Source organism: Chiloscyllium punctatum, chromosome 8 (genome assembly GCF_047496795.1).
Source record: "Chiloscyllium punctatum isolate Juve2018m chromosome 8, sChiPun1.3, whole genome shotgun sequence".
NCBI lineage: Eukaryota > Metazoa > Chordata > Chondrichthyes > Orectolobiformes > Hemiscylliidae > Chiloscyllium > Chiloscyllium punctatum.
In genome coordinates, this window is record NC_092746.1 from 40344174 (window position 1) to 40356263 (window position 12090).

At 38.9% G+C, this 12090-nt stretch overlaps 1 protein-coding gene across 1 annotated transcript in view; it reads left to right on the forward strand.

Moving 5' to 3' along the window:
- Window positions 1-12090, forward strand: part of LOC140480487 (thrombospondin type-1 domain-containing protein 7A-like) — a 391066-nt gene that overhangs the window by 226809 nt on the left and 152167 nt on the right. Inside the window, exons 5-6 of the mRNA XM_072575404.1 lie at window positions 6365-6520; window positions 8689-8892. Coding sequence (XP_072431505.1) covers window positions 6365-6520; window positions 8689-8892 — 360 coding nt within the window. The remainder of the gene's footprint in view (window positions 1-6364; window positions 6521-8688; window positions 8893-12090) is intronic.

Genomic DNA, 12090 nt, shown 5'->3' on the forward strand with positions numbered 1-12090 from the left:
AACTAAGAAACCTGCAGAATAGCTGGGCTATAGTCCAGAAAAAAGCTTATTCAAAAGTTATCCATCAAAATTTAACTTGTGCAAAGATAAGATGTTCTATTTGATTGCTTAGAATGCTCATGATCATGCATATATATGAAAATAAAAATTCTCTAGAGATTTTATTCTGTGAAAATGCATTTCTTTTCCCTTCGTCACTCCCATGAAAAAAATGAAAGGCCACATCAAATTCTGCCAATTCTGCCAGGCATTGTTGACTCCATGACTGACACACATTGCAAATGGAGTTATACTGTGCAAATTAAACCATGCAAGCATTTGCATCAAAATGTAATTTCTGTCATTTTATCAAAGATGCCAGCCTATTTAAGTAAGTGAGTTAATAGCTTTGTTAAACTGCAACAAAGGAATCAAAAACAAAGTTATTAAGGCTTTATTTGCTATTTCTCATACAATAGAATTTCAGGGCATTGATTTTAATTTTTCAATTGAGCAAATAGGGTAGAGGGCAATAAACTGCATTCATAGTGAACAATTTCTCTTGTTTTCAAATTCCAAATTGTTCAAAGCAATTGCTGCTTAAATTAGGCTTTGCGTGAAAAGGATCCAGCACTGAATCATTTGCAAAGTATTTTTTGTCTGTTATTTCAGAAAGTGTATCACGGAACCACAGATGACTTAATGTTGCACCATTTTGATCAATCACTTTTTAAGTAGCAAGTGTAGAATGAAGACATTCTACAAGAAATTCATTTTACTTGAATTCATTCAAGCAATGAAAGATCTGAGCATGACTGTTTGTTCTGACATTATTTTCAAACAGTTGTATTACTCAGGAGGTTGAGTAACTCTGTTCCTGTGCCATCTGAACAGCAACAGGGTATTTTGTAATCTTAATAGATATGGTTAGAGATATTTTCAGTTGTGGTTTTTCACAATTCTGATAAAGTTGTAATTCACAAGTATTCAAAGCTTGAATGACTGTCTCTCATAAGCATGATGATGGCCCTCTCACTCAGTGGCTAGCACTGCTGCCTCACAGTGCCAGAGACCTGGGTTTGATTCCAGCCTCAGACAATTGTCTGTGTGGAGTTTGCATATTCTCCCTGTGCTTGAGTAGGTTTCGTCTGGGTGCTCTGGTTTGATCCCACAGTCCAAAGATGTGCAGGTTGGGTGGATTGGTCATGCTAAATTGACTGTAGTGTCCAGGGATGTGTAAGATTACATGGTTTAGCCATGGGAAAGACAGAGTTAGGGTAGAGGTGTGAGTCTGGGTGGGATATTCTTTGGAAAGTCAGTGTGTACTTGTTGGGCTGAATGGTCTCTTTCTACCCTGTAGGGATTCTATGATGATTAAGAATAGAACTGCACAAAGCTGCAGAGGCGCTCTGCTTACCCAAAACTGTGTGGTTCCTGCTGCAGCTCTAGATACAAATTTGTTCATTTTGAAATGTAGCATTGTGTATGATTTATTTATGTCATTTGCAGGTCACTTCTTCATAAAATGGATGTTGACTATATGCTGTAACGTAACATGGATGATAGTGAATTGGCATTCATTTTACATCTCTGCTGTATGTTTTTGTTGAAGTTGGACCCATTTTAAGCCATCCCTCAAAATCAAAATTTACCGCTGTTTTAAATGCATTTTACTAAATATTTTTAAGCAGTTAGATGATTGACAAAGCGACATGGCGCGCACTGTTCTCCCAACTTCCCCAAGTTACATTTGGACACTGCACTTTCCCTCTTAGTTCATCCTTGCACCCTTCATCCCCCTCCAGATCCCCCTCACACATTCTCAGATTTTTCATGTTTCCAGTTCACAACATTATTCTTCTCAGATTTGCTCACTGTTTCCCTTTCAATCCATCCAATTTATCATTCTTCACTGGTTCTCCATTTATATGTCTTCATTGCTATAGTATAATGTTGCAATTCTTCAGTCTCTGTATCCAAAGTTAGTGAAGTAGTTTTCTTTAATTTTATTCCATCCACCAGTTCACAGCAGTTCACCCTTCCAATTCTTTGCTTACCTAAGCAGATTCCTATCAATAAATAAAAGTTGCAATCTTATAAAATGATAAGTGACATCTCACTCAACCCACTTTGCTGATGTGCACTGATACCCTGAGCTGGTGATGTTTGCATATCTCCAGTACTTACACATAAAGTTTAAACTTCTGATTGCCGTTTTTACCATGCCTGGATTACTCCATTTTTCTTTCAACAGTAGAATCAGATATTCATAACCCTGGTTAGACTCCAGTTGGACTACAGCAAGGAGATCTGGACACCACACCTCAGGAAGGATATATTGGCCTTTGGGGAAATATAGCACAGGTGTATAAGAATGATACCTAGACTTCAGGGATTAAGTTATGAGGAGCAATTATACAAATTAGGCCTGTTTTCACTCGAACTTAGAAGGTTAAGTGGTGACGGGTTCAAAGTCTTCAAGATGATAACAGGAAAAGAACAGGTAGATAAATATAAACAATTTACACTAGTTGGGTATTCTAGAACTGTATACATAGTCTAAAAAAATTTAGAAACAGAACATTTGGGAGAGATGTTAGGATGTATTTCTGCACACAAGAGGTGGTAGAGGCTTGGAATTCTCTTCCACAAATGTCAGTTGATGTTTGATCAGTTGTTTGTTTTAAATCTGAGATAAGTAACTTTTTGTTAAGCAAAAGTATCAAGGGATATGGGACAAAGATAGGTATGTGGAGTTAGGCCACAGTTCAGCCACGTTCTTGTTAATTGGCAGAAACAGGTTTAAAGGGGTAAGTAGCCTACTCTTGTTCCAATTCCTATGGAAACTTGGTCCCTTGAGACATGTATCTGCCCTGCTTGTTACATGAATTTACTTATGAACTTTCATCGCAGGCATAAAACCTGCTCAGGACTGTCATGCTATCCAAATCAGTTTGAGTATCAAAGCATCCCAAGACTAACAACAACCCCCCACCCCCAACAGTTTCAACCCCTCACTGTCTGGGGGTGAAGGACGAATGTGAACATTAAAAAGGTGATGTAGAAGTGGGTGAATACTGTAACAGAGGGTGAGGAACAGGGTAAACATTGTTGAATGGTGAAAGAGAAGGGTCTGCGACTATCAGTGAATTGTGGTTGTCCCGATTCAGAGGTTGGTAAAAACTCAGTTTGTCAATGGGCTGACTAGAAAATTTGTAGATAGATAACATAAATGGTGTAATATGGACTATTGAATTAGTAAGTGTTTCTGAAAATAATGTTGTTTTAGATATATTGTCAGAGAAGTTGGAATAATATTGATTTTTTAAGACAGTAGGCCGCAAGAAATAGGTACAGGAATAGGCCCTTCACCCTTCAAGCCTGTTCTGTCATTCAATAGGACCATGTCTGATCCATCGTTCCACTTCCTGCCCTTGATTCCCCTATTTTGGAATATATTGGTGTTTCCCACCTACATCATCTTCTATGTTGCGTGATATTTTGGCCTTGGATTTTCACTTCAAAGGCAAGAAACAGATCCAAGACTGTTTCAGACTGCTCAATCTCCCTCTCGGAGAAATGCCCTGAATGTTCTTGAAAATTGAAGCACTCTGAGCCCAGCCAAAATGGCACCTGAACTTCAAATCTGGAAGTCCCATCCACACATTTAAGGATGTTTTTCACTTACAGAAAGAATTTGCTCAAGATTTCAAAGTTTAGAAGTATATAGTGGATGGAATATCAAGGTCAGTGTTTTCATCATTTTCTTTCCACAGAGAACCAACAAACTAACAATGGTCTTCTAAATTTTATTGTCCTTGGTCTTCACAGTGCCTGTTTTATTTTAACAAGACCGGTATCAATTTTTTCTGACACATCTGCCCTCTGTCAAATTAGATTTTTGCATGATTGTTTAATGGAAATGCATCATTTTATTTCTTAAATTGAGGCAATCTTATGCCTGATGGACCAATTCCAAGCATCTCCTGTTTTTTTTCATGAGTGAACTGTGCAGCAATAATCAAAATGCTCACCTTTTCAATCTTTATACCTTGCACAGTCTCTTTGAATCATAGAAGCTCTACAGTGTAGAAGCAGACCATTCCACTCATTGAGTTCACACCAACCTTCCAAAGAACACCACCCAGACCCAAACCTTCTATCATGTCCCTGTAACCCTGCATTTCCAATGACCAATCCACTTAACCTACACACCCTGGATTCTGTGGGACAATTTAGCATGACAAACCCATCTAACCTGCACATCTCTGGACTGTTATGGGAAATCAGAGGTGTCAGAGGAAACCCATGAGGACACAGTGAGAATGCCACACAGACAGTCATCCAAGGGTGGAATTAAACCCGGGTTCCTGATGCTGTTTCGTAGCAAGGATAACCACTATGCTACCGTGCTGCTATATGTGAACACCAATACAAGATTAGGATGTTATCCGGTTTCGGCACCCTCATGTAAAGACAGTCTCAGCAACATAGACCCAGGCTGGAGATACCCCCCCAAACTTCTGGGGATTTACATCAGCAATGCAAAAGCACTAAAGGCTTTATCCAACTTTGGGCAGTTTATGTTGCTCCACCTGAAGGTCTTCTACCCTGAGACCTCTGAGCTGAAAAATATTTCAACTTTCATCTCCAACAAGTGCCAGTCCACAACTGAGCAAGATAATTGGCCTCTGTTCAGTTGAAGCATAACAAAAACATGACAATGTTACAAAAGTAGCCAGAGAGCTCACTCTGCTGCTGTTGTCTTTGAGATAGTTGTTATCTACTTCATTGTTATTTGTGGAGGAAAACAAATATTTAATGTCACTTGAAATGACTTTCAAACAAATTTTAAAATGAGCAAGTTGCCATAAAAAAACAGAACTACATGGTTGAAGGTTGTGATCTGAGATGGGTTGACAGCTTCTGTGCCGATTTTCCACCATGATTTGTACCCTGAGCCATTTGTACCCTGAGCCATTTTCAATGAGATGGCTGAGGAACCAATTTGCTGCCAGCCAGGAAGCCAAGGGTACCAATTGAAGCCAACCATTGTAAATTAAGAGTCTATTACAGCTCAGATTGTGCAATGATGCATGGGTCCAATAGGCAAAGTCTTTTCCCTGGGGTCAGGGAGTCCAGAACAAGAGGGCATAGGTTTAGGGTGAGAGGGGAAAGATATCGAAGATACCTACGGGGCAACTTTTTCACCCAGAGGGTGGTATGTGTATGGAATGAGCTGCTGGAGGAAGTGGTGGAGCCTGGTACGATTGCAACATTTAAGAGGCATTTGAATAGGTATATGAATAGGAGGGGTTTGGAGGGATATGGGCCAGGTGCTGGCAGGTAGGACTAGATTTGGTTGGGATATCTGTTCAGCATAGACAGGTTGGACGGAAGGGTCTGTTTCCATGCTGTACATCTCTATGACTCTATGACTCTAAATGCTTTCCAACCATCTGAACATGGATCCAGTCTAGTGAAATTGGTTTTAGAGGAGATTTACCCAGATGCTGGTAATATGTTCAATGGTCTTCCCATTGTATCCAAAGAAAAGACTGAGTCCTTGATGATTACATCGCCATCTAAGGCAAAGAAAATGTTTCAAAAATAGTCTAACGCTGTCAATGAAATATAATGGCGTCAACATTAAAAACTGAAAGGAGCTTGCCACCAATCATTCAAAGTGGAAATAATTTGCACACAATTAAACAGCAGTGCTTTGAACCCAAACACCTTAATGATGGGGCCACAAATAAGGGAAGGAAAGAAATCCTGCACTCTGGGTCCCACTGTCTTGTGGGACATCTTGTTCTATGTGCCCAAAGATCTGCAGGTTGAGAATGTGCTTGTTCAGTCACAATAGGATTCACAACAGAACTTTGTGAAGCTGAGCAGACATCATCCTTTTATTGAGGGATGTCAGGCAATAATTTTCTCATCTCTGTCTGAACGATGTCCAGGTCAAAATGATGAGCTCAGGCCACTGGTGTGGGAGTGGGGGTTATAAGGGTGCAGGATGAATGCAAAAAGGCCTCAATAGTTATTGCCATCCCCATGTCAGGTGGGTTCAAGACTTGGAATCAGCTCCTATATCAATTACTGGATTAGTGGTGCTGGAAGAGCACAGCAGTTCAGGCAGCATCCAAGGAGCTTCGAAATCGACGTTTCGGGCAATTTACCTCCTATATCAATTATCTGAACCCTGATTAAATTTAAGGTTATTACTCACCGTTCTAAACATACATTCTGTTTGAATGCTTAGAGCCTTTTGTTTTGATTATTCCAGGATATTAAAGGAAGCATAATTGACTTAGGGTTTACACATTTTTGTTATATCTAATATGTAAAGTCGCATTTTTTATTTCTCCCTTTAAACTATTAGTTGAGAAACCGGTTGCCAATACGCTGTGTACTGGACCCACACCAAACACCACACAGTTGTGTCAGATTGCCTGTCCCATTGAGTGTGAAGTATCACCCTGGTCTGCTTGGGGTCCATGCACCTATGAAAGCTGTGATGATCCACAAGGGAAGAAAGGTAAGAAAATAAAGTGAAATCAGGAACCTTGCACAGTTTGTCATAGGAAATGGGGAGGTATTGGAGGTTCTTTCGGGCTTAAGAACAGACAAATCCCCTGGCCCAGATGAATAGCATCGCAGGCTACTGTGAGAGGTGAGGCAGGAAATTGCAGGGACTCTGGCACAAATTTGTAATTCCTCTCTGGCTGTGTTGGGGGTAGGGGGTGGGAGTGCCAAAGGACTGGAGGATGGTAAATGTGGTTTTTCCTTTTTAAGAGGGGTGGTAGAGATCAAACAGGAAATTACAGACCAGTGAGTCTGATGTAGGGAAACTATTGGAGAAAATTCTGAAAGAGTGAATTAATATTCACTTGAAAAAGCATGGAGTTAATTAGAGATAGTCAACATGGCTTTATCAGAGGGAGGTCATGCCTAATAAATTTGTTGGCATTGTTTGACAACGTGATTGAACATGTGGATGAGGCAAATTCAATAGATGCAGTTTATGATTAAGAAGGTTAACCACATGGAATTGAGGGAAACCTGGCGAGATGGATCAAAAACTGGGTTAGTAACAGGACACAAAGGGTAGTGGTAGGAGACTATTTGAGTGACTAAAGGCTGCTGTCCAGTGGTATGCCACAAGGATTAGTACTGTGACACTTACTGTTTGTTAAACACATACATTTATTTAGATGAAAATGTAGAGGGAATGATAAGCAAATTTGCAAATGACACCAGATTCACTAGAGTGAAAAAGATGGTTACAGGTTACAAGAACATATAGATAGGGGTTGGTCAGATGGGCTAACAAGTGGCAGATGGTATTTAACCCTGATAAGTAGGAGGTGAGCCACTGTCGAAGAATAAACAAGATGAGGGAGTATTTAATGAATGGCAGACATTGGCTAGCTTAGAGGAACAGAAGGATCTTGGGGCAATTATTCATGGATCCCTGAAGTTGACAAGACACATGAATAGGGTAGTTAAGACATCAGTTGTGGCATATGGTATAAGTCACCAAGGTAATATTGGATATATAAAGAACGTTGGTCAGACCACAGCTAGAGTACCTGTGCAATTCTGGTCACCTCACAATAAGAAGGGTGCGATAGCAATGGAGTGGGTACAGAGGTTCACCTGCATGTTGCCTGGTGTGAAGAAATTGAGCTATAAGGAGAGACTAGAAAGGCTTAGATTGTTTTCTTTAGAGTAGAGAAGACTGAGGGGGGATATGATTGAGGTATATAAAATTATGAGTATAGACAGGATAAATAGAAAGCAGCTGTTCCCCTTGGTTGAGGGCATACTTTTATAGTAAGGGGCAGGACATTCAGAGGGGATTTAGGAAAAAACATTTTTATTCTGTGGGTGATGGGAATCTGGAATGCACTGCCTGGGAACGTAGTGGAGGCTGTAAACCTATTAGCATGTCTTTTGTGGTAGTTATTGTCAATGGGCTGTAGGGCCTTTTTCTACACAGTATAACTCTGTGAATTTAACATTATCAGGGCTGTAAACAAAACAATAATTATTATTTATTTGAATGTAAATTAAGTATTGGAGAGCTTAACCTTGGAAATAGAAAATATCTGAACAACTGAGGAAGAACTGAGTAGAATTAAAACGTAAAACTGTAGCTACAAAATCCGTGTACTGAATGTTCTCCTTTCTTCACTTTATTATTTTGTTTCCACATCTGGAATAAATGTCCTTTGTGCAGAAAGTATAATCAAATCATAAATATATCCTTAATTAATGAGTTTAAAATTTCACAACAGCTAGTGCACAGAACAATCTCATTCTATTTTTCAAATGTCATAGCAAATAAACATTTTTATAATTGAAAAAGCAGATTCCAACAAAAAAAAGTGCAGATCCTTTTCAAAGGATTGTGATGTTTTATTAAGATTTAAATGAATTTAATAATGAATTATGTAGAAGCTGCAAATCCTCCAGGCTTCATTTAATTCTATCAGGGCAGAATTTATGAGGTTAAGTTATAAAAAGTAATGCCTGATTATATAATTCTTCACTTGAAAGGATTCACCCTTAGTACAAATTCTTTTGAAGATTTCAACTGTGTAGTGAAAGTTAAAAAGTAGTAAGATAAGGCCACTTCCTTTGATTGACCATTTAATTTGTAAACAGATAAAGTTTAAAAAGTATCTTGTTTCCTTCCTAAAGGATTTAAAGTGCGGAAACGGCAAATTGCGAATGAACCTACAGGTGGAGCGGGGAATTGTCCACACTTAATTGAAGCTATTCCCTGTGATGACCCATCCTGTTACTCGTGGGAGGTTGTGAGACTGGGAGAATGTTCACCTGACAATGACAGCAAATGTGGGCCAGGCGTCCAAACTCCAGAAGTTCAATGTGTTAACAGCAATCGTAAGTGACTATTTATTGATTATAAATGGGTATCTGAAGGCAGTGTTTTCACTTGTATCTATAAACAAACATTCTTCATACATTGAAAATAATACATGGTGAACTGATTCATTGTTTTCTCCAGTGGTAAAAGGGGAATTTTTCAGGATGATTTAAATCGGTGATTGAAATCTCCTTTAACTTCAGTCTGTGTTGCAGGAGAACAATTCTCTTCAGATTCTTGTTTAAATATTGACAAAGCATTTGTACCGGTGTGGTAAGATTTCTGTTTCTAATGCTTACTGTTATCACCTGACTCTCCTGTTTGTTTATTTGCAAACTGTCGACCCTAGATTATTTAATAAAAGCCATATTAAGAGCAGGTTAGAATAAAGAACAGTATAATACAAGAGCAGAGTCGAGATTAGAGTGGTGCTGGAAAAGCACAGCAGGCCAAGCAGCACCTGCTGTGCTTTTCTAGCACCATTCTAATCTCGACTCTGATCTCCAGCATCTGCAGTCCTCACTTTTGCCATAGTACAAGAACAGACCCTTCAGCCCACCAAGCCTGCACTGACAGATGACACTTTCCTCAACTAAAAAAGTTTTGTCTCTGTGACGCCCATATCCCTCTACAGAAGAACCTTGATTAGCTGAACAAGATGGGCGGGCACTATTTCATTCAGGTAATTGATTATTCAGATAATCAGCTTTATTTTAAACAAGGGAAACCATGCTGATCTAATGCTGTGCTCTACTAGAGAATTTGTTTAAATCTATAATCCTAATGAATATGCTATTTAAATAAAGTAATCTTTGTATTCTGCAAATTACAGGTTAAACTGAGAAAGACTAAATCATTGCCATCTCATAAATACTGTACTGTACATGAAATCCCAGCATTAAACAAGGTCCCAAGCAGCTTCTATGATCGCAAAAGCGTTGTCAGTTTCTGGGAGCTCATTGTCGCGATAGAAAGACAGATGCACCACCTTGCGCATGCGTATACGTTCTCTGCTATTTTTTCATGACAGGCCTGGGAAAAACACTGCAAAGGGCTGTGTAACTAATTCTTACCTAAAAGATATCCAATCACTAATCCTTGAGCTGCTTGTGTTTCTTTGTTTTTGCCAGTGTTTTTACATGTTCTTCAGTAGATGTAAATTGAATACAATTACCTTTTTGCAGGGCCTTGATATCTTCTTCAGATAATCTGAAATTTGGATAATTGATACTTGGATAATCGAGGTTCCTCAGTATTCCCTGCCTATTTACGTATCTGTCAAGAGGCCTCTCAAATGTTGCTACTGTATTTACTTCTGCCACCTCCTTTGGCACCCTATTTCAGGCACTTACCAATCTCTGTGTAAAAAACATTTGCCCCTCTCAACTCCTTTAAAATTACCCCCTCACCTTAAACACATGTTCCCTTGTAATTGACATTTCTACCCTGGGAAAAAGACTCCGACTATCCATTCTATCCGTTAGTGCAAGTATTTCACCTCTGCTACTTGGTTTCAAATATTTGACAAAAAGTCTCCTGTCTTCTGTCATTATGCATACTGTGTAAGTGTATCTTGGGTAGCATCAAATCAAATCCTCTTAGAGCTCACCAAATAAAACAGTTCATAATCCTATACCAGTAGCAGTTAATGACCATCTGATGTAGAAGAGACAGATTGAATTAGTATAAAATGTTGAAAGCAGTCACACAATGCATGAGAAGTTCTCCTTTGAGAAAGGAACCGAAGACTTTGTCTAACCATATCATAACTCATTTTCCAATATGGAATAGGTGGGTCCACTGCAGCAATATGCACTTTTAAATACAAGTTTTAGTCTGCAGCTATGGTGGTGTTGATGGAGATTCCAAATTTCTTTCTATCGATTGGCTAGCAAGGCACCTGTCCTCTGTGAATGCTTGCCTTTGGTGTTTGAAGGATTTGCAGGTTGACTATCAACCTGTCTGGCTGCACTGTGAATGTATCTACCTTGGCCAGCAGTACAAATTACAAACTTATGGTTCAAGCACAACATTTTTTTAAAATCAAAAAAGGCCTTTCAATTCCTGCTTCACAGGCAACTTTCTCTAACATTCAAACTAGCAGTGCCCAAACCACCAACTGGTTTGAACACTTTCTCACTCATTATGTACAATATGTGCAGTACAATAAACTTTTGTAAAACTGAAGTCAGTTAAAAGTAAAATCTCTAGTGTCTAAAATGACACTAGGGAGTTAATAATGGTTGCTGGAGACCAAACATGAAACTCTTCCAATAGTGGTGCAGTGTCCTTAACCCAATCATCTTCAATGCTTCATCAATGACTTACTCCACAATAGATTCAGGACTGGGGCTATACACTAATAATTACACCATGTTCAGTTTCATTTGCACTTTCGAAGATAACTGAGCAGTCCATGTTTGCATACAACAAAGACTGGACAGCAATCAGATTTGGGCTGAAAACTATCAGCTAAAACTCACCCTTCTGTATCAGAGAATGACAAGCTTCAAGAAGAGCTTGAATAACTGTTGCATTCAGTCACATTATCTACTCATTTCATACATATAAATCCAGTGCTATCACCATTGAACAGAAACCTAATAGAATCATCCGCATAAGTTTCCAAAAGGCAGATGATAAAATAATGTAGGTAAAGCTATTTAATAGGATAAAAATCCATGGATTTGGGGGTAGTATATCAGCATGAATAGTCAACTGGCTAACTAATAGAAGGCAGGAAGTTAAGGTAAAGGGGGGAGTTTTCACCTGTAACTAATGGAGTGATGTAGGGACCAAAGCTGGAATCGCAGTTACTTTAATTGTATATTAATGATTCGGATGTGACAAGTGACTACTATAACCAAGTTTGTGGATGGCATAAAAAAGCAAGTGATGATGATAACGACAAAAAGAATCTGCAGAGGAATATAGACAAGTTAACTGAATTGGTAAACGTTTGAGAGAGAGACTATAATGTGGAAAAATCTGGGGGTTGGCACTTTAGGAGGAAAATCGAGGAACTGAATATTATTTAGATTCAGCACAGAAGGAATTGGGGCTCCTCTTGCATAAATTATAAAAAGGTAGTGTACAAGTTCAGCAGGTAATGGCAAAGGCAAATGGAATGTTGACCTTTATTTCAAAAGAAATGGAGTATAAAAATAGGGAATTCTTGCAAGAACTATACAGGTCACTAGTTGGATTAAATCTGG